At 45.8% G+C, this 23,377-nt stretch overlaps 1 protein-coding gene across 1 annotated transcript; it reads right to left on the bottom strand.

Annotated features, from left to right (window-relative positions):
* Nucleotides 1–808: 808 nt before the first annotated feature.
* LOC125946825 (sulfotransferase 1C2-like) lies at nucleotides 809–15,738 on the bottom strand. The gene is made up of 2 exons (XM_049670910.1): nucleotides 15,648–15,738; nucleotides 809–2,501 (listed from the first exon to the last, which is right to left on the bottom strand). Exon 2 carries the CDS (start codon nucleotides 2,482–2,484, stop codon nucleotides 1,543–1,545), a length of 942 nt encoding a protein of 313 aa, XP_049526867.1. The 5' UTR covers nucleotides 2,485–2,501; nucleotides 15,648–15,738; the 3' UTR covers nucleotides 809–1,542.
* Between the last annotated feature and the right edge of the window lie 7,639 nt (nucleotides 15,739–23,377).

Raw genomic sequence — 23,377 nt, 5'->3', positions numbered from 1 at the left:
GGGCAAAGGTTCCGGTCTGTGACTTACCGCACGGCACAAAACGCTGCTGCTCAGAAGTTTTTTCAGCCTATCAATAACAATGGCTTCCTTTGCGGTAGTCGATATAAACATTTGTTCGCCTTTCTTATTTGGCCAGCCTCACATATTCTCGTCACTTTAAGGCAACGTTCGGTGCTGCAGCATCAGACCTATTTCTTGTTTTGAGCGAGCACAAGAATTTACGTAGGACCTGATATTATGCCGTTAACTTGCTTCATTACAGTCCTTGCCATGGTGCCTCAGATAATTGAAATGAGTTTAACCTTTAAAAGCTCCCCAGCTGTCCGAACGTCAACTTGGAAAGAGTATTACGATCAAGCGACACTGCAAGTAAGTTTTTTCTTTACTAACTCGATTCTTCGCCAACATCATATAACATAATCCATTAAAAATCAGAAACAGTTTGATGATCGATTGAATATTCTGTGGTCGTTTTTCTTAAAATGCATATTCGATTAATGTTGAAAATTAGGACCCCCTAAGACCCCCAGTTAAAACGAATTGCATGGCATATATACCGTTAAAAGCCTCACTGCTCATACCAGTCAGAAGGAATGCAAAAGGCATTGAAATCTAAAAAAAGCTGTTACAAGATGCTGTGGTCCACATTAATTTGCATTCAAAATTGCTATTCAAAATGCAATAGTTAAAAAAGTACAAAAAAGAGTTCGGCAGTTTTTTTAGAAGAGATTTACTCTTGAATATCATGCTGTCACTACAGTTGAACAAGGTTTCACATAATTATGCTATGTTTGATACAATGATCTGTCGCACAGCGCGCATTAGCAACTCAAGACATTTTGCTGCACTTTTCGTCCAACATCGAGTTTAGGATTCACCAACTACGCAACATCACCATGACATAGAACAACCGGCATAGAATGCAGAAACACAGAGAAAGAACTTTACATATTAGTCAAAAGTCAGGGTTTTCTCAGTGCAGACATTATTTACCTGGGTAACACATCACTGTTTTAAAGTCAGGTTAACAGCGCAAGGCCACTAGAGGGGACAGAAGACTTAATGGCAAGAATAGACATAATGGCCAGAATACTTAATGGCCTTGCGCTGCTAACCTGACCTTAAAGCATGTTTTGCAACAAACCCATTCTTATACCCACCTTAACTACATGACTGTTGTTACTTATAAACAAAGCTTCAGGACAGCAAACATATAGAATAATTGTGCATGCGAAGTATTGTAAGTTCCAAAAGCTAGGACAGTTATTTAAAAGTTCAGAAAATTACACAACACATATGGTGAAATCAGCCACAAAGCACTAATTTCAATGAGATAAGAAGGGCATAAATAATCCTACTATTCCACTGAGCTGTGTTGCGATTGCAGTTTTCATGCTGTTCTTATGCTATTCACGTGGCTCAGGCGTAACAATATTAGTGCACCATTATTAGTTTACTACCTCCGACATCATACTGCAACAACGAAACGAACAACATCGGCCTGTCTGAAACTAGCCAGTACAGAAGCCCTGTTTTATGAACTCAAGGGAGGTTGATGTCATTCCAGAGCTCCATCACATCGGACCCTTCCGTTTTTCTGTGAATCCATTGTTTCGTTTTCTCAATCTCATCGCACGTGAAGTGCGTCCTCCAGTCTCCCACTGTGCCTTTGCGTACAGATCTTAGACTTTCATGCGTGTCCACCATTATATCCATATCGCGATAGACGTCCAACGATTTTAGTGCCTTCTCCGGTGGAAGGTTTAGCATATTTTTCAGCAAACCACCTGCGCTACTATCAAACACACGCCTCATGTTCTCTAGGCTGCAGACATCCAAAACTTTTTGGAGCAGAGCAGAGTCGTTTCGTAGCTGATCACCGTAGTGTTTTCTGAGGAAGTCGGCGATTTTCAATACCCACAGTGCAGTGTCTTTCCTAGCCTGCTCGTATGTGAAATACAAGACATTTGGGAGGTCGCGTTGGGCGTACCAAGGGAAGAGGTGGTCGAAATATGGCCCCCAAGAGAGCCTGTCTGAAATGAACAATTCGTGAAATCTCGCAAATGAGGCGTCTTTCACTGTCTTGGGTGTGAAAGCCTTCAGGTGGTAGTAGAAGGAGACACAGACGTCATATGGGTTTCTTGCGACGTAGATGTATTTGGCATCATCAGAGAACGGTGTTTTGTGGAAAGGTAGGTGAGTCTTGAGGACACCCGGTCTGGCCATTTTCTCCGCAGCTTCGGCTCCCATGAAATCAAGAAAAGGTGAGGCCAGCAGGAAATCGGCCTTTGTTGTTGGAGGGTCGCCTTTATTAAATATGCTGAGGACGATGTACTGAATCCATGTGGTTCCGCATTTGGGGTACGTTACAACGAAAACGTCATCTGGGCGAGGCTTATATGAGAACACTGAACGCAGTATGCTTTCATGAAACATCTTGTGCATCCACAGGCCGTCGACCAATCTGCAATTCTCTACATCCATGGCTAGCTGGTGCGGATCTGGAAATAGTGAAATAAATCATTTCCTTTTATTAGGAGACTCTCAGTGGCTCATATTGATTTCTAAGGTTTCTATTCCAGAGCTGTGTATTGCTGGGTGTAAATAATCTGTAACTCTGCTTACATGATCTGCTATAATGACAGAAACCCTCATGCTTAACTTGATTCCATGCTCTTTTATCACTTCTTAATGCTAATGAAATGTGACAACTATGTTAGCAAAGTCATAAAATAAAAGCACTGTCCGTGCAGAAGCTCCACTCCCATTTACACAATCCGCATTCTCTGGAAAGGCAACCATAATTTTAAAAGTTTTGTTTAGAGATATACTTTCAATTGGTCATCGCCGCTTTTAAAGCTAGAGCTATTATAATTTACTTTGATCGACCACGTCTTAAAAGTATTGTCAAAATCAACTTTTAGGTGCATGCAATAACGGTAATAGCCCGGATTGAGGTCAGCAAGGGAAATTGTGGGTAGAGAATCTACATTTGAGTCATGTAAGTCAACGCAGTGCCCAATTCTTTTATTACTGTTATGCATATGTTCTCTAGATTGCAACATGCTCGAAATAATTGGCACGCACCAAGGTTCACAGGCACTAGTCTCCTATAATGATAACTTTGATTGTAAAGTTATTGAAGCATATAGTTCTCAAGCAGCTATAATTTTCCTACCTTACAACGCAACAAATTTCGACGTTACTCCTCAGAGAAACGAAAAGCTCGCATGACTTGTTGAATAACAAAATAATTATCCGGCTTTGTGGCTACAGGAGGTCGTAATGTCTGAAGCATTGCAGTTTCCTGGTAACGTTCCTTCACCGCTGCAAATGACACAGCTAATGTCAAACGTGTGCTAACAAACTAGGACACGCATAAGAAGGGCAGGTGTGGTGCGCAAAATTATTCAAATGACACATTCAACTGATTTCGATAACTCAGCTGAATCAGCCAATATAACAGCATTCAACACAATGAAGAAAGGAATGTGTCCAGGAAATGCAAAACTGGTCGCCACAGCTTAAAACGCACCACTTTACGCGGTAAACATCTTGCACCTACAAAAGCTTCTTTTTGCCTGTATGAGCTCAGAATCATTTTAGTGAAGTCGAGCAAAGCAGCTGGAAACAGAAAAGGCACAAACTTGGAGTGGATAAATAATGTAGCTGGGGCTGTGAGTTTAAAGCATGTTCAGGCATTTGGCGTAAAAATAACTGCTACAATAAAACGCCGTAATCGAGACACCTGACCCGAATGATCCTTCGAATTAATCTGAAGTGCAACAAAATGTTCTGCCAGAAGGTACGGATTCATTTTCTTGGCGAATTCAGTGCGCACGAGCGATGACAGCTCAAGAAGAGAAAAAAAAGACACTTGGACAGAAGCACGGACGAGCAAATCATCTTTTTTTATTATTTCAGGGAAATGTCAAGCAAGTTTGAGAGCCAGATGTTCTGCCGTGTTTTCATTCCTATCGAGCTGTCATCACTGGTGTACGCTGCATTCCTCAATAAAACTGCCTGATGTCATAAATTGCTATTGTTAAATGTAATCAGCAATGTTGCCCACGCAATGTCCGAATACACGCTGCGGGTAAACACTTCAACTAGGCCTAGGCAGTCGCTGGTGGTTTAAGTTCTTAGAACTAACGCAGTAGTTTATGAGAATTCAAATGACATCCTTAAACACAAGGTTCTGCGATTTCACGAAGGATATAGTTTAACAAATCTGCCAGTCGTCTCACGTAGAATGCAATAGGTATCGAAGTATCGCATGCTCTTTGTGTATACGGCATGTCTCACCAATAGCTCGATTTTAAGTGCGCACCAGCGTATGGGCTCTCCTCATGCTTTCTCTAAGCGGACATGGAGGAGAGCGAATGGTTTTTCTGTCTCAAAACAGCTGGCGGGAAATGCAAATTTGTGCAATAACAAGCGCAAATGAACTGGCGCAGTGATTTCAATATGCTTTGGAAGAAAGAGAGTTTTAGTATAGCGTGATAGCTGTTTTTGTATTTCCCATGTCCGCCGATCTGCGGCGAAACCACCACTACAAGCTGTCTACGGTAGCCTCTGAAATGTGCCGATCGCCGAGGCCATACGGTTTTGTCGCGCGTATCTCCCGACTTGAGCGATAGATGGCGCTGGTATCTCAAATGTCGCTGGCGTCTCGGATAACACAAATCAGATGACGCTGACGTCTCAGATAACACAACAGTGCCATGCTATTTCAGGCTCGAGCCGGTTGCCTAAGGACTAAAACATACCGGAGCAAATATTCGGAACTAGATGAGGCATGTGTATGCTGCAGTAAAGATCCAGAGACCACTCAGCACATCCTAATGGAATGCGATGGCATTCACCCAGCGAGAACCGTAGGAAACGTACAACTTTCAGAAGCGCTTGGATTTAAAGTAGAAGGAAGCATCAACCGATCAGCCGTAGACATAAGCAAGAGACGATTAGAGTACTGATGGAAAAAAAGCAGGGGAGAAGTTGATATGAACTGATATCTTAAAATCATAGTCGGCGGTACAACGTAACTTTTGAAAAAAGAAAAAGAAAATGGTTACATGAAGAGGTATACAAAAATTCTAGATAAAGAACATGTATAGCATACCTGATTAAATCAAGCAGACTAGGTGACTATTTGTCAGGCTAGGTGACTATCATAGCCTCAACCGGAAAAGCGCACAGTACCTAAAACATCCTTATAAACCTGAAACTACAGTCGAGCTTGTTTTACAGTTGTATAAGTTATCCGAAATTTTTCAGGAGACAGGTATTTACAGTCTGCTCCTTTGTTAGAGTGGCTCGAGATGTCACCTTGCCACAGAAAGCGCTGACATCAATTCTATCAACCTTACTAGGGTGTCTAGAATTAGGATATGTGAAGACCGGCCTCCGGAGGCTGGCCTAAAAACGCGTTCCTGCCGCATGACGGCGCTGCCGGCAGGGGCGCCGTAGTTTCTCGCGGCGCCCGTTTCTCGCGGCGCCTATTTACAAGAATGAGAAGAAAGAAATTAGAAGGGAAAATCTGTACGATAACACAAAGGGCAGTGCCTTGCTATTTGAGGCTCGAGCCGGTTGCCTAAGGACGAAAACATATCGGAACAAATATTCGGAACTAGATGAGACATGTGTATGCTGCAGTAAAGATCCAGAGACCACTCAGCACATCCTAATGGAATGCGACGGGATCCACCCAGCGAGAACCGTAGGTAACGTGCAACTCCCAGAAGCGCTTGGGTTTAAAGTGGAAGGAAACATAAACAGATCAGCCGTAGAGATCAGCAAGAGACGATTAGAGTACTGGTGGAAAAAAAGCAGGGAAAAGATGGATACGACCTGATCTTTTAAAATCATAGGCAGCGGTTCAAGCTAAATTTTTGAAAAAGGTATACAAAAATGCTAGATAAAGAACATGTGTAGTATACCTGATTAAATCAAGCAGGCTAGGTGACTATTTGTCGCCACCCCGTTTCAAAGGGGATGTCAATAAATCATCATCATCATCATCAGCGTCTGCATACCTCCGGGCGGGCAAATGTTTCGGTCGCGCTTAGTTTTTCCGCCTGAATCCTTTCAATGCTAACGAAACTTTTTATTCAGCATTGTAGATGATGAGAGAGTTTAATGAAGTGATTCACAGATCTTATTCCACGAGAAGCAATGAGCACCGACCACACAGCCGATACAGCGACGGTTTTTGCTACCACCTCTTGCCGAGGTTGGCGCCCTTATGCTGCTTATGCCTTGACGGAAGTACAGTTCATAGGAATCAACGTGGAAGGCCAGCACTTTGGAATAACTTTGAATGTGATGCCCACACATTAGTCAAATATTTGCAATTGTAAGTACTTTAAAGGGAAGAAGGTAATGCATGATGTAAGGAATGTGTTTAAAAAATTCTAAAAAGTACAAAGCGCTGGTGCTGGCGACTTAACAGAAGTTTATTGCAAATATCAGATTCATTGCAGAGCATCACATTTTTACAAACCACAGGCTTAACCCTCTTGACTTTGTTTTGAGTAGCATACTGGCTTGACTCTTTAAGCAATAAGTGCACATGTGTGATGCAATAAAACCGAGCCACCGATCCTGGTAGAGCAGTGGAATATGCTCCCTGCAGCCAATCTGTACCACATTGGCGGCTGGAAGCAAGAAATCCCTGACCACTTCTGGGGGCATTCGTTTAGAGCTAAATACACGACTGAGTCTGTCCTCCAGTGTCTAAAACATCTTGTACAAATAAACTAATGGGTACAGAAGCCCCCCCCCCCCCTCCCCCTATTGGAAAAGATATTTCCAATAATATTTTTCTTGCCGCAGTAAAGTTTCGACGACATCATAAAATAAATTGATAAATTGTCTCTTTCTCATTACAAAACGAGCCGAGAGGGGACGGAAGCAAACACGACCTATGTAAGTAGAAATTCAGGGAGGGAACGCGGGAACGTAATTTGGTGAGCGAGACCTCAAGCATCTTTGTTACAGGATTTTCTTCGCCAGGTAAATGCCGGGGTTTTTTTTATCTAAAGAAGCAGTCAGAACTGGGTTTCATAAGGCTTTTCTAATTGATCGCATCCGAAATTCAGCCGCCGTAATTTGTCCTGTCAGTGGTAGAATAGAAAGAACTGGGCCGGAAAGTGACGTCATTACCAGTGAATCGGCAGTTTTATTAGAAAGCCTTTATGACCAGGCACCCAAATCAAATGATCACATTGCACATAGGCAGGAACTAGAAAGTGAAAGAGTTTTAGCATGGGCGAATCATTAGTAGCGGTAAGGGAAGAGCATACAGTTAGTGAGTCAGTAATAGCAGCTGTTGTAGTCGTTTGGTCTTCCTTATGTAAAGCTAAAAATACTTCTAAAAACACAGCCAGAAAAATAGGCACAAAATCGGGCAACCTTAAAAAAAAAGACCATGCAGTCGAGGGCAGGACAAAATATTTCAATGCCAGTCTTTTCCTCGCACTGTGATGCATCCGTCGCAACAATGCTTGTTCCTAGAGTGCTTATGTGGTCTTGCAAATGCCGTTTAAGATGCCGTAAGGTACTAGTCTCGCATGGTTTGGAAAAATCTCACCGGACCTGATTTCCGGGTAATTTGAATGCGTATAATTAGGAAGCACATAGCGAATTCTCACATTTAGTTTAATTTTGTCGTAACCTGGCACAAAACACCACCTTTACGTTTTTTTCTTCGTCGCGTTGATGACATTCTTCAGCGCATGTCAAAGAATAGCTCAGCATTTCACCCCACCTACTTTGAAGAAATACTTAGGAAACACAAGAAAAACAGGGCTGCGAACTCACGGCGCCCCCGACGGAAGCGCCGACTTTTCCCCCAGCGGCAGGAACGCGCAGCGGGACCTCGCTAGGCAATGGCGGCGGCTCCGCGGTCTTCACACCTCTCAATTTTAGCCACCCTAACCTTACTCCCGAAATCATAGAGCATCCTCTTCCTTATCCTCTAGCTTTTAAATCTCAGTGGCCTACTAATATCTCTGTTGCCGCCTCGTCTACTTGGGGCTGAAGAGAAAAGCACTTTATTACCCCTGATGACATCATCTCATCATGAGGGGTCGACACTTTTTGACTTGTGCCGAGCCACCTTGACATGGGTATTTTGCGACATTCTGGTTCTTTTGCATACAGCGGCACACAGGTTCTTTTGCAAGCGGTGTTTGCTTTTACTGATATATATGGTGGTAGACATTCTGTCATATCGCATTTTTAATGAATCAGATTCCCGAACATTGCTGTTAGCAGTCACAGTTCTGTGTTTTAATCATATAAATGAAACATATCATGAGGAAAAATGAGTCCTTTCGGTACAGTTTCATGGAAAAGTAATAAGCTCCCGAGGTTGAAACACGTTTGACCATTTTTGACTAAATAAAGCAATGGGAAACATTATCGACGTTGTCAAACTTTTGCCCGTATTATTTTATTTTCAAGCACCCAGCCTCAGTAAGTTGAGCACGCCCTTTCGTGTATATCAAACAAAATTTCAGTTTTTTTTTCCCTCAGTTCCAGCCAACCTGTACAGATATGATTGTTTATCTTGCATTATAGTTATGCAGTTATTCACCCGAGCATCTAGCAACAACAGTGAGAGTTTTAACGGTAGCACTGTAGTTTCTGGCTACACATGTGCGTTGTGTTTGCCGTTTCGGGGTGTACTTAACGTTCTGCACTTTAAATCACATTTTTACACACTATTAGGTCTATCTGGTCTCCTACCAGTATTCGCAATCCGTCTTTAGTGCATTTTCCTTTGTAACACTCCATTAAATCATCATCATCTTTTCTCTCGTTAGGCATAGACGCGTTCGAAACGAGAAGCGATCTCGAAAATTCTTCCTCAAGGTTATCCAAAATACTCTGTCGTCGAAGCAGCCCGAAATAAAGCGAAAGCCGTTTACACAGTGATTTGCTACGAATCATAGAGTTAGTATACTGACTCTAGAGGAAAAGCTGGGCGAAAAAAAATAACCCGGTAGCTTGCACTAATTGCGCAAGGCTAAGGACACAGCGGAGCTGATCGGTTCCTAGCTGGTCCTGGCTATAGGACGTGAGGCTAAGTTATACGAAGTAATGCTAAGTTATACGAAGTAGTGCTAAGTTATACGAAGTGTACGTAATAAGCATTTCCTCGTGGTCCGTGGCATCGGGGAACGCCTCGCGAAGCACTTGCAGTGTGTTGTGTCTGGCGGCCTCATCGATGAGGCCTCAAAGGAGGCCTCATCGCCAGGCGGGAACATATCAACTGCATTTCACGGTTGTCGTTTCTCGCGGCCGAGAAGTGTCACCGTCAGTCATCTAGCTGGGACTGATGGATGGACAATTAGTCCCCAGACTGCAATGGGTCCTCGGCCTCGTGCGTAGCTGAAACGGCAACGTCGCCCTTGGTGTGTTTCCGTGAATTGCCAGCGCCGCCCGAACTACGACGAGGCCCGGCGCCGACTGCGACGCGCCAACCTGGAGCCCCTTTCGAGACAACAGTCACCGCCCTCTCTCGAAATCAGGGGCGTAGCCAGGAGGGGGGGGGGGGTTCAAACCCCCCCCCCCTCCGAAATTTTTTCCGCAACCCCCCCCCCCCCCCTTACCCACCCTTTGTTCTCGTCACTTCAGGCTGACATAATTCATGAAACCGGTGCTACTATCACAATTTCATTCCTGGGCGCTTCCGTTTGGGTTGGTAATTTACAGCGAATCATGTCTGCATACGGAAAAAACTGTCACGCTGTTTGTGAAGGCTTTGACACTCTGTGAAGTTTTGGGCGAGAATGTGGCGGCCGCATTCTGAAGCAATAAATGCACAACAAATGAAGCAACAAATGTGGCAGCCGCATTTTAGATGATGGCGAAAACGCTCGAGGCCCGTTTACTTAGACTTAGGTGCACGTTAAAGACCCCAGGAGGTCGAAATCTCCGGTATACATTTCCGCCGCTGCCCTTCAGGTGCCGTTTAGGCCGCGCTCGCGCAGGGTCTTAGGCTACGTTCACACTTGGTCTCGAAGCTGTTGGAAGCGGCAAAATCTTGAAAAAATCCGCCCCGTAGGCGGAAAAACAGGCAGAAAAACAGACTGCGAGCCAAATCGGTCTGGGGCCGATTTTTTTGCCATGGCGAAGCGGAAACGCGGCGGAAAGTCGTTCTGTTTCACTGGAAGCTACACTAGCATGTAAACAACCGGTCGTAAAATTGAACATGGCACCAAAAGGGAAGGCTGTAATGCTGATCGACGCAATCAAGAACCAGCCCTTGCTCTACGACAAGAGTGGCACTAAAACGTACTGTCAGCAATACTCGCGATAGTATTCAACGTCGTGCGACCGGAGGTGCGGCAACGAAGCCTTGGCGTGACCCAACTTCTCGCGCTTTTGCAAAGCCAGGCGAACCCACAACCGCCGTTTCCGAGGTGTCCGCGTCTTCCGTTTATTTATTGTCAATTTCTAGAAAACAAGTAGGTAGAAGTATAAAAGCCATTTCTTCTTCCACTTCCACGGCAGACAATAGTTAGGCAGATTCCTCGTTGGCGCTCCATAATTCTCCTCGCACGTGTACGGTATGTTGCAGAAGTCGCGGGGTGCTTTTCTCGTCGCGACGATAGATTGGGAGCGTAGGTCTCACGTAGGACGCGCAGGCTTTGGCGAGCCCCAACACAAGGGCCAAGCCGGGTTTTAGCTGTTGTGTTCCCGTTGCCCCTTTGGTGTCCTGGAGGCGCCGACAATACGAAATGATGAAATGATATTACAACTTGTAAATAAAAGCTATTAAAGAAATATGATCCCACCTAGGCACCAACCTGTGACTCAGCGCTGCCGCGCCCGTGTGAAGAGAATTACGGAACGCCAACGAGGAATTTACCGAAGGTTGCAGATGACACGCGAAGTTGCGTAAAATTCACTTTTGATGACGGTACGTGGGTCAAAGAATGAACATACCGCTCGAAATAATGCGATAATGAGCGCCACCACGCCGACAAACGTACGCAGACGAGATGGATCTGGACGAAAACGGCATCGGCGGCCGCGGCGGTAGCAAAACAAATGTGAACAACGTGGACAGGCACAGAAAAAATTTTCCGGCCGCTTTGGCCTTTCCGCCCGCTTTGGCCTTTCCGCCCGCTTGCCGCTTCCCAAGTGTGAACGTAAGCTTAGTCTGTGCGAGAAACGTCTCTTGTTTGCGATTGCGCCCCTACGGAAGGCTGGTAATTACTGTTGTGTTGTTGAATCCCAAACCAGCAATTACGGAAGGCTATATAGTAGTTGCTGTTTTGTAGTGGAATTCCAAACCAGCAATGTACACACGAAGGGGTTGATTACAGCAGTGAAATTCCACCGACTCGCAACAGAATGCACGAAACAGACATCCGACAAGCATGAATTACTGCTGTGCGCAGTACAGCGTAAGTAAACTCGTGTTGCAGACGCTGACAGTTCTCGTCAGAGTTCACGCGTCCTGAGAAATTCATTATGTGCACTATGCACTGAACAAGACCGGAGTTCATTCCTACACCAACCAGTCGAGATTCTGTGAAGTACAAGGCCGCTTCCTGTTTGCACCGGCGTAAGTGAAGCAGAAATGAGTTGCACGCACTACTTAAAATGCGTACACATACCATATCTATGCTGTGCGGTGAAATATTCTGTACAATTCTGAATCTGTTCACGTAAAGGCAAATGACGGCTGCACGCTCGAACACAGCGGAAGACACAGCGGCCCACGTACTTGCCGCAGGAAATTCAACCCTGTCGTATGAGGGAGCACGGCGACGAAAGCTTAGAAAAAAAAAAGCCTTACGCGTTTTTGCGCGTATTTAAGTTTTCTAGCGCAAACACGCAGCGAACAAGCTATTGCTATGGGAGTAAGTATAGCCTGGTCACACGTGCATTTTCACGCGTATAGCCGTCCTTGACTTGTGAAACTCACTTCGCCCCGACGAGGACGCCGCCATCTACGCTTAACGGAAATTAACAATTAATGATGTCTTCTCCGATCGCACGGGTCGTCTCAATGATGCGTTTTCGAAGACTGGTCCATTCAGTGGTGCGTTGAGAGACCGTTGCTCCAAACGCCCACTGTACCTGTCGTACTTACTCTATTTACTGAGCTTACTTTACTGTTTACTTAATTTCTTCACAAGCACACGCGCACGCGAGGGGGGGAGGGGGGGGGCGGTCCCATGTCTTTGATATACATGTATAGAGTCTGCTTAAACTACCGATATTTACTATCGATCACGTGACGTAGAGGAAAGCAGAAGCTTGCCCTCCCCCCCCCCCCCGGTCGGGCCGGTAAACCCCCCCCCCCCCCCGAAAAAAATTTCTGGCTACGCCCCTGCTGGAAATGGTGGCTTCCGCGAACTGACCGCTACGGAGAGGCGACTCTTGAAAAGGGCCGGCGCCTAGCAATCCCATGGGAGCAACATCAACGTTCGGTTCCTAAGGTGCCAACCGCTGCCTGTGTTCGGGGGCGACTAAGCAAGATTGGAGGCGAAGCCTGACGGGAAACGATAGCACATCATGTTCGGGATATGGCGACCTGGTCCCAGATGATGATTGGCTAAAACAACTAAAGTGTATTCCCTCGTCGAGTGAAAGAGGGAAACGAAAGGGATATAACAGCTGCACTTGAGTGTTGTGAACGCTCCATGCACCATGGAGAGAACGCTAGGAGATGTAAACGCTACTACATGCAAAGATGTTAGCACGTAGACGGCTCCAATATCATGGAGCCCTTCTTGTAAAATACCATATGTACATTTATATATAAAACAGTTTTCTGATTTCCCTAGATATCTCCTCCTCTCGGCACTTGGCACGGCACCATGCATGAAATATTCGTGGCCGCTCGGACCCCGGCTTTTGCAGCAAGTCCGAGCCCACGTAGAAGACGTGGGGCGAACCCGCCGTGGTTGCTTAGTGGCTATGGTGTTGGGCTGCTAAGCACGAGGTCGTGGGATGGAATCCCGGTCACGGTGGCCGCATTTCTATGGGATCGAAATCTGAAAACACCCGTGTTCTTAGATTTAGGTGCACGTTAAAGAACCTCAGGTGGTGCAAATTTTCCGGAGTCCCCCATTACGGCGTTCCTCATAATCAGATCGTGGTTTTGGCACGTAAAACCCCATAATTTTGTGAAGTCGGGCGAAAGCTCTTCACATTGTACGGGCGTCACGCAGCAGAGGACACGCCGGGATGACGTCACGGCGCATGCGCAGCAGCTGCGCGCGCAGCTGGTGGGAGCGCGGCCGTGCCGCCGCCAGCGGCGCCGGCTGCAATCACGGACACCGCGAGCGTTCGGCGCTAATGCGGGGAAACGGGGAAGCGCGGGTAGCGTCGGCAGCACCTCTGCGCGTTGCCTTGTTGGTGCTGCTACCATTTTTTTCTCTCTCACTCGCTCTCATTTTCTCTTTCTCTCTACCGAGCATAGCGCACGACGCGCGCACTCACTCTCTCATTTTCTCTTTCTCTCTCCCGAGCATAGCGCGCGACGCTCCGCGAGGTGGTTGCTAGGCAACGCAGTGGCAAGCGGCACACATTAAGGCCGGCTTAAACAGCTCCGCTTTTGAAAAGTGGGAACCCCGTAGGCGCCACCATGTTGCTACGACTCATTTTTGTAAGAATAAAAAATATTCAAAATGTTATGCAAAAGCAAGCACTTACAAGTAGCGCGTAGGCACGGACAAGGTTTGAAGTTAATTTCATATATTTTTCAGAAAGATTGGATGGCTATTTTGAAAATGTTGATATAAAATTTACGGTGTCTCAAAGGCTGCATTTGCAGGCGCCTTAACTAGATGGCACTACCATACTGACGGAGGCTCGGGATTGCGTTGATTGCGCGCCTCGTCTGAATCGCATCTCGTCGTCTGCGCCTGCGCGCCTGCACAGAGTAGCATCGTTGCTGAGCCCTTGCGGTTCCCGGCTTCAATACATGGGCGCTATGGGGAGCTTTTCCTCTTGAGTAGGTTATATTAACGCTATGCTACAAATGAAGTGAATGCTACCAAAACAACGCGAAATTCAGTTCGAAGCGAGTGGCCGCGACCGCCGCCATGTTGTACGTACACAACGTGAACCACGCAAACACAGTAACGTTAAACCTGAGAAAGAGCGTGCGTACGGCAAACGGTATGGGTCGATTAGCGTTCCGCACATGAGCATTTCGATCCCGCTATTATGGTAAACACGCTAAACTAAAACTGTGTATTAGAACTGTTGTGTGTTTGCGAACGGATTTTTAACCCTAGTTAAGGCTTGTTTATTGTGTGCCGTGCTATAGGAGCGATGATGCAGCGCTATGGAACTGGCAGAAGCAAATGATTTTTGTGCTTTTTCGGCAGAGTAACTGCGCACTTGTTTTGCCGCTTCGGGTTGGCTGCATGCTTCTAGTTAGAAGCCTTGTGAGGCTAGTTTCGCTGACCAAGTCATTTTAGGGTAGAGTTCTAGCATAAACATCAGAGCTCTTTGTCTGGCCAATAATGTATACGTAATGTGCACGATGTCTATCTCTGGTACATTACACCATTACGCTGGAGCTTTATTTGAGACAGTGTACCTGCAGGCAAAAACACTGTAGCGGGTGGCACAGATCAAGGCGCTTCGCGAGCTATTCCTATTGCATTGATCATATTCTTTAGTTGGCTTTCGAAATACACTTGCCCGGCGTGAAAGGACGGTAATGCTGGACTTCTTCGAACCTGCGAAAAAAAAAGAAATCGGGACACTATACAAACACGAGCGCAGACTGTCAACAGGTATTTAATTGGAAGACACTTTAATATAAATACAAACAAAGGATGCGCGAACGTGAAAGCTTGACTTCGGGTCGCAAATACAAACAACTGTTATACCGGTGTCACACGTACACTTTTGCTCGCGATCGGGGCCGATCCGGATTGTGCTTGATCCGAATCGATTGTTGCTACACGGTTGTTTGCGATCGCTATCTTACGGGATCCAGATACGGGCGGTCACGATCCAAGAATCGCGATCACAGGCCCTTGGTCACAGGCTAACGTCTGCGCTCTCTAGTGCAGTGTTCTGAAAATGCTAAAAACACAAATGAAGGTAGCTCAAGAAAGATCGTTTAAAAACCTTTTTTATCAGCAATAGTAAGCTGTACAATTGAAATGTTTCCAAATTTATCCATATTTTGCAACTCCGGATCATTGAACCGTGTACCAGCGGCCGCTGTTGATCGCGATCAAGAAATCCGATGCGGACCGACCCCGATCACGATCGGAAGTGTACGTGCGGGTGCATACGTCAGCCTGCGATCGCGATCAAGGGGCCTGATCGCGATTCTCGGATCGCCATCGCCCGGATCCGGATCCCGCAAGATCGCGATCGCAAATGACCGTGTAGCAACACTCGATCCGGATCAAGCCCAATCCGATCGGCCCCTATCGCGATCAGAAGTGCACCTGTGACACCGGTATCGAGAAAGCAAGCCTCGCACTAGTCTACCCATGGCTCAGCTTAACCATGCCTGAGTTCCGTAGCCCGTGAACAAAGAAAAAAGCTCTGTTTGTGCACTTTTGCACCTGCAGCACACTTAAAAGCAATCCGTGGCCTAAAACAAAACAATAACAGTGTTCTTCGATGACGCGGGTAGCCAGAAAACTTACCCAAAACACGTCAAAGCCCTTACGAATGGCTCGCTGAAGCAACTGGACGGCCAACTGGCATGGTGGCGACTGCACCGAGACGTGTAAAAAAAGGATAAGATAGGAAAGAGCGCGCGAAAAATACCACGTAATGGCGCTTAACCAATCGAGAGACGCAGACCTTCTCTCATGCCTCCTCTCAAGTTCCTTTCCGCAGCTGCTGCGGCAAGGTAAAAAGAATGCGGCTACCTTTTTTTTTTATTATTCAGGGGGCTTAGATTGGCCACACTGCGCGATCCCCCTATAGTGAGATATTTTCTCTTCTGTTCTGGTTCATACGTTTGAAAGACAGCAAATAAAAAGGAAACAGAAGCTAAAGCATTGGAGTTTATGACGTGTACTGTCGCACAGTTTGCCGAAGCCATAAGTGCTATCGGCTTGAAATGAAATGCAAACAGCGGTGTGCGTGATGCAGTTTGCACCGCTGTCATCAGAGTTCGTTCATGCTGCTTGTGCGCCACATTCATTCTTTCGGTCGGCAAACTTGCGCAGCGCAGTATAGCTGGCAGCTGCGACGGTGGCCCGCGTGGGTGTGCCTAGCGCGTTTGGCGGTTTGACTCTTAAACAAACGAGCGCCGTTCGGCCAAACTAAAGTCCCTATATAAGAAAAGTACCGCCATCTACTGTTTCCTCCGCCGCCTCCTCTCCTAAAGCGCTTGCTTTTTTCTTTACTTTTTGCTTGCGAAAGCCAAGTCGACGGTGGCGCACCTGGAAAGTCCACGTTGAAGCTTTCAGGCCGGGCCACTTTCTCCGTGGGCCGGGCGCGCGCCGCCGCCGGCGACTGCGGCTGGGCAGAGGACTTTCAACATGGCTCTGAGGCGGAAAAAAAAGAAAATATAAAGAAGTGAAAAGCGCGCGCTATCATCGTCCAATCGGAGATACAGGAGAGAGAGAAGCGGCGTTTATCAAAGGATGGCGGTACTTTTCTTATATAGGGACTTTATAGGCCAAACCGGATGTGCGCGCCTGTCAGTGGTGATTACTGGACGCCGCGCACTATACCTTCACTCATGTTCGGGCCACGGGCTCCGCTGTTCATGTTTCATTTGACGCTGATAGTACATCCTCATTGTCATGACCGCACAGACATGTTGAAAAGGTCACACTCTGAATTCAGAATGAGAAGTGCTTGTTGTAGGCAGTTACGAGGCGCCGACGACGTAAGATGGTGTCGATGACGTCGTGGAAGCTGAGGGTCTCGCTAGTGCTTAAAATGTGGGTGAACTAGCAGCATATAGGATTGATTTTTTAACAGCGGAGCTGTGTAAGCCGAGCGTTAGTCCGTAACATGCCAATAGAAAAAACAGAAAAAAAATTAAGGACACTTTGTAAAATCCAAAGTGTGTTCGGCGAAAGCCTGTGGCCATTCGACTGACTATGCCATGTCTTTTTTTTTTTTTTTTTTGTGCATGCCACTTCCAGTGGAATGGGCACATGATTTCGCCGAACGCGCTTTGGAATTTACAAAGTGTCCTTCAATTTTTTTGGACAAAGATTTACAAAGTGTGGTTTGAAGTAAACGATGGACTGTTTACACATGAATTCCTTGTGTATCTTTACTTTAATGTCCCGTGAATATATTATGCTTGGCTGGGTCGACGTCTACGATAGCTGTCTTGTCATCACTGAAATGTACTGACATGTACTCGAGATATTTGGTGGTTGGATATGTCTGGAAGACGAGATCAAGATAGCTTCCATGCTGCGTGGTGGCTGTTGTCGTTGATGTGACCAACTGTAACGCGAGGGAACTTTGTAGACAACTGACAAATGCGAGTCTGCCCCTAGCGTCTTGGTTGAAATCCCCGACAACGACCATCGGCCGATGCCTGAGGCTTGTTGTTTGACGGGAGAGGCCACAACTGGCACCGTTCCAGGGCACGGACGGACGGACGGTTGGACGCCGCCGCTGTGCCATCACGTGATTGCTGAGAGAGTGTGAGGGGGAGAGGCCACAGCTGGCATCGTGCCAGGGCCAAAACGGACGGACGGTCGGACGCCGCGAGTATGAGCCATTAAATGCTTTCGCCTTAAAATGTGGGCTGATCCTCGAGGTTGTGCAGATAAAGTACTAAGCGCAATAGCATATTCCCCTGGGAATTAGCGAAGCTGAGCCTGGATAAGTCTAGATAGGCATGGTTGGGACTAAAGTTTAGTCAGTCATCGATAGCCAATCAAAAATTGAAGGACACTTTGTAAATTACAAAGTGTGTTCGGCGAAAGCCTGTGCCCATTCGACTGACTACCGCCGCATGCGCATTCCCTCATTCTTATTCTTGCGTTTGGTATCGGGGGAATCCACATTCTTGGTGCACTTCTCCGAACCTCTTACCGTGGAATCATCACCGGGCCGCTTGGGAGCCATTCGACTAACTCGACTGCTGCAACGAGAAGTCTGACGAAGGACCGCTGTGCCATCACATGATTGCTGAGAGAATGTGAGGGGGAGAGGACGCAGCTGGCACCGTTCCAGGGCACGGATGGACGGACGGTCGGACGCCGCAAGTATGAGCCATTAAATGCTTTCGCCTTAATAGCTAATCGATAATGGACCAGTAATAAAAAAATTCTGGAAAATGCTGGGGATGACTTGGTAGTGCTTAGCCTAGCCCAAATACATGACGAATACCTTGCGATAGCCAATTATCAGCTAATCGATAATCGACAAATAATCAATGAATTCCGGAAAATGCTGGGGATGACTTTGTAGTCCTTATCCTAGCCCAAAAGCCAGGACTAGCTAGGTGCCCATCAGCTCCGCTGTCTCTTTAGCATTGGGCCTCCAGCGCAAGCTACACTATTTTTTTTTTGTGCTCCTTGTCAGCCAGTTCGACACATTCAGTTCTTGCTTGAGCCCTCGTAAGATGCACCGGGTGTCGGATTGGGATATGGAAATAAGATGGCTCTCCGAATTTTCATGAGCCGCTTTTGGCAACGCATCCAGCGCATTATTTCATTTCATTACTGTTCATTGCGGCTCTCGTTAATGTCATTGTTAATGCTAATGTCATTGCGGCTCTCGCTATGTAGATTTCTAAAAAAAACAAATAGTGGGTTTTGCGGGTCAAAACCGCAATTTGAATATAAGGCACGCCGTATTGCGGGACTCCGGAATAATTTTGACCACCCGATCTTAGCGTTGGGTTTTTTAGCGTACACCGGATGCACGGTATACGGGCGTTGCGCATTTCGCTCCTGTGGAAATGCGGCCCTGGCCAGTATTGGATCCCGCGACTTCGTGCTTAACAGCGCAGCGACAAAGTTACTATGCCACCATGGCTGGTGATGAATTACAGCGTAGGAGCTTTTAATGAATATGTGTCCAGATTTAAAGTAGCGTCCAGGAAATCAACAGCAATAATGTCATTAAAGTAATTCAGGGAATATACGAAACAGCAATCTTCTTGTGTTAAATACAAGAAGATCGTAATCTATTAAACACCTCTTGTTTTAAAGCAATTGTAAATGAAACGCATTCGTTAAACACTGCAAGGAAGCAGCGGATCGTAGAGACATAGAACTTCAAATGTATTGTTCCAGTCTGGGTATCCCGCAAGCGAAGTGTAACTCTTGCGACCCGCTGTGGTTGCTCAGTGGCTATGGTGTTGGGCTGCTGCGCACGAGGTCGCGGGATCGAATCCAAGCCATGGCGGCCGCATTTCGATGGGGGCGAAATGCGAAAACACCGGTGTACTTAGATTTAGGTGCACATTAAAGAACCCCAGGTGGTCCAAATTTTCGGAGTCCCCCACTACGGCGTGCCTCATAATCAGATCGTCGTTTTGGCACGTAAAACCCCATAATTTATTTTTTTAACTCTTGCAAATGGTGGAACAGTGCAGGCTATGATCCCGGTGTCCATGAGTGTTCCAATGTCTTGAACTACTGCCAAACACTGCTCACCGCTAGCTGACGTACTCAAGTGCCGTCATTATTTGCATAAAGGTTAGAACTCCTTAACGCAGAATGTGGCAGTCTTCACCAAATACGTTCACCTGTGACTTCTTGAAGTGTCACAAGAATAAGATGTTAGATTTTTAGTTGACAAGTATGTGCCTCCTATTTACATTTCACATGATAGCAAAAATCCTTGGTTCAACTCGTCACGGTGCAGACTACGAAACATTAAAGTAACGGTTTTATGCAGCTTATGCAACCAAGCATTCACCCAGCCAGTCTTCCTGGGACAAATAAATATGAGGCATGCCTGAACGAATATTCTTCAGCTATATGTGCAGCTAAAGCCAAGTACTACTCGCGTGACCTTCCCTCCCTTTTACACTCAAACCCAAGAAAGTTTGGCAAACCATATCGCCTGATAGTGCACCGCAGCAAATTTATCCCTTCCACGATAAGAACATTCCTTTAACAAACGAGCAGTGCTCATCTGAGTTCAATTTTTTTTTCATCAGTATTCACGAAGGAGGATTGTCTCAACGTTCCGTTGCTTCCGAAACTAGGTTATCCATTTATGGAACCCATAACGGTCTTGGCTGAAGGCATTGCATGTCTTATAAATTACCTCAAACTATCTACGTCAGCCGGTATAGATAACCTGACCGCTAAAATATTAAAAAATACCCTACCCCTATCTAGCGAAATTTTGTGCTACATATTTAGGCAATCTAGCTAGCTAGCTTAGCTAGCTTAGCAGGACTATTTGAGGAATTATCAGGCATTGCCTGGGATATTATTGGCCTTAGTGAGGTTAGAAGAACTGGTGAAGCTTACACAGTGATGGCTGACGGCCACGTCCTCTGCTACAGAGGTCTTCCAGATAAGAGAGAATCCGGGGTAGGATTTCTAGTTCATAACAACATAGCGGGCTACATTGATGAATTTTACAGCATTAGTGAGAGGGTAGCAGTCGTCATAATAAAGCTGAATAGGAGGTACAAAATGAAGGTAGTACAAGCCTACGCCCCAACATCCAGTCACGATGATGAGGAGATAGAACAGTTTTATGAAGATGTGGAATTAGCAATGAGAAAGGTGCAAACTCAGTATACTGTAGTGATGGGCGACTTCAATGCAAAAGTGGGCAAAAAGCAGGTTGGCGAACAAGCAATTGGAAACTACGGCATCGATTCTAGGAATGCAAGAGGAGAGATGTTGGTGGAATTCGCAGAAAGGAATAGGCTCCGAATAATGAATACATTCTTCAGGAAGCGCACCAACAGGAAGTGGACCTGGAAAAGCCCTAATGGAGAAACAAGGAATGAAATAGATTTCATACTCTCTGCCGATCCAAGCATAGTGCAGAATGTAGAAGTGTTAGGTAAGGTAAAGTGCAGTGACCATAGGTTAGTGAGGTCTAGGATTTCTCTCAATTTGAAGAGAGAAAGAGTGAAATTAGTCAAGAGGAAACAGGCCAACCTAGACGCACTAAGGGTGAAAGCAGACCAATTCAGGCTGGCGCTCGCAAACAAATATGCAGCTTTAGAACAGGAAGATGAAGATAACATAGAGCTAATGAATGAAACCGTAACCAGGCTGATCTCAGAAGCAGCAATTGAAGTGGGAGGTAAGGCAACAAAGCAACCTGTTGGGAAGCTCTCACAAGAAACAAAGGACCTAATAAAGAAACGACAAAACATGAAAGTGTCCAACTCAAGAGATCAGATAGAATTTGCTGAACTGTCAAAACTGATCAACAAGAAGAAAGTAAGGGATATTCGAAATTATAACGTGGGAAAAATTGAGGAAGCCGTAAAATATGGACGCAGCATGAAATCAGTAAGAAGAAAACTAGGCATACGTCAAGGCAAGATGTATGCACTGAAAGATAAGCATGGTAATATCATCAGCAATTTCGATGACATAGTAAAAGCAGCAGAAGAATTCTATACTGACCTTTACAGTAGCCAAAACAGCCAAGCTACTTTCATTCGAAATAGTGATGAACCGGATACAGAAGCTCCTTCTATAACTAGCGATGAAGTTAGAAGGGCCTTGAAAGACATGACCAGGGGAAAAGCGCCTGGAGAAGATGGAATAACAGTAGATTTAATCAAATATGGAGGAGATATCATGCTTGAAAAGCTTGAGGCCCTTTATACGCAATGCCTCACAACTTCAAGTGTACCAGAGAGCTGGAAGAACGCCAACATTATACTTATCCATAAGAAGGGAGACGTTAAAGAATTGAAGAATTACAGACCCATTAGCTTGCTTTCAGTATTGTATAAAATATTCACCAAGATAATTTGTAATAGAATCAGGACAACACTTGACTTCAGTCAACCAAGAGAACAGGCTGGTTTCAGGAAGGGATATTCTACGATGGACCATATCCATGCCATCAATCAGGTAATTGAGAAATCTGCGGAGTACAATCAACCTCTGTATATGGCTTTCATAGATTATGAAAAGGCATTCGATTCAGTAGAGATACCAGCAGTCATAGAGGCATTGCGTAATCAAGGAGTAGAGGAGGCATACGTGAATATCTTAGCAAATATCTACAAGGATTCCACAGCTACCTTCGTTCTCCACAAGAAAAGTAGAAAGATACCTATCAAGAAAGGGGTCAGGCAAGGAGACACAATCTCTCCAATGCTATTCACTGCATGCTTAGAAGAAGTATTCAAGCTCTTAGACTGGGAAGGATTAGGAGTGAGGATCGACGGCGAATATCTCAGCAACCTTCGGTTTGCAGATGACATTGTCCTATTGAGCAACAATGGAGAGGAATTACAACAAATGATTGAGGACCTTCATCGAGAAAGTGCAAGAATTGGGTTGAAGATGAATATGCAGAAGACAAAGATAATGTTCAATAGCCTGGCAAGGGAACAAGAATTCAGGATCGCCAGTCAGCCTCTAGAGTCTGTAAAGGAATAAGTTTATCTAGGTCAATTACTCACAGGGAACCCTGATCATGAGAAAGAAATTTACAGAAGAATAAAATTAGGTTGGAGTGCATACGGCAGGCATTGCCAAATCCTGACTGGGAGCTTACCACTGTCGTTGAAAAGAAAAGTGTACAATCATTGCATACTACCGGTGCTAACATATGGGGCAGAAACTTGGAGGTTAACAAAGAAGCTCGAGAACAAGTTAAGGACCGCACAAAGAGCGATGGAACGAAAAATCGTAGGAGTAACGTTAAGAGACAGGAAGAGAGCGGTGTGGATCAGAGAACAAACGGGGGTCGACGATATTCTAGTTGACATTAAGCGGAAGAAATGGAGCTGGGCAGGCCATGTAATGCGTAGGATGGATAACCGGTGGACCATTAGGGTTACAGAATGGATACCAAGAGAAGGGAAGCGCAGTCGAGGACGGCAGAAGTCAGGTGGATGATGAGGTTAGGAAATTCGCAGGCGCAAGTTGGAATACGCTAGCGCAAGACAGGGGTAATTGGAGATCGCAGGGAGAGGCCTTCGTCCTGCAGTGGACATAAATATAGGCTGATGATGATGATGATGATGATGATGATGATGATGATTTAGGCAATCATTGTCGACCGGTCAATCACCTAAAGACTGGAAGGTGGCTAATCTAATTCCAGTATTCAAAACAGGAAGCAAAAAAGTACCAGAGAACTACCGCCCTATTTCCTGAACGTGCATTTCATGTAAGTTGCTGGCACATATAATCGCATCCCACGTCTACAGCCACCTGGGTCTAATGATTTATTTTTCAGTAATCAACATGGCTTTAGAAAAAAATCTTTACCTGTGATACGC

Source organism: Dermacentor silvarum, chromosome 7, assembly GCF_013339745.2.
Source record: "Dermacentor silvarum isolate Dsil-2018 chromosome 7, BIME_Dsil_1.4, whole genome shotgun sequence".
NCBI lineage: Eukaryota > Metazoa > Arthropoda > Arachnida > Ixodida > Ixodidae > Dermacentor > Dermacentor silvarum.
Note: the sequence above shows the minus strand (reverse complement) of the source record. Positions and strands in the feature narration are given on the sequence as shown.

Coding starts and splice junctions, on each gene's coding strand:
- LOC125946825 (XM_049670910.1), bottom strand. CDS start 2,484: ATGGATGTAGAGAATTGCAGATTGGTCGACGGCCTGTGGATGCACAAG.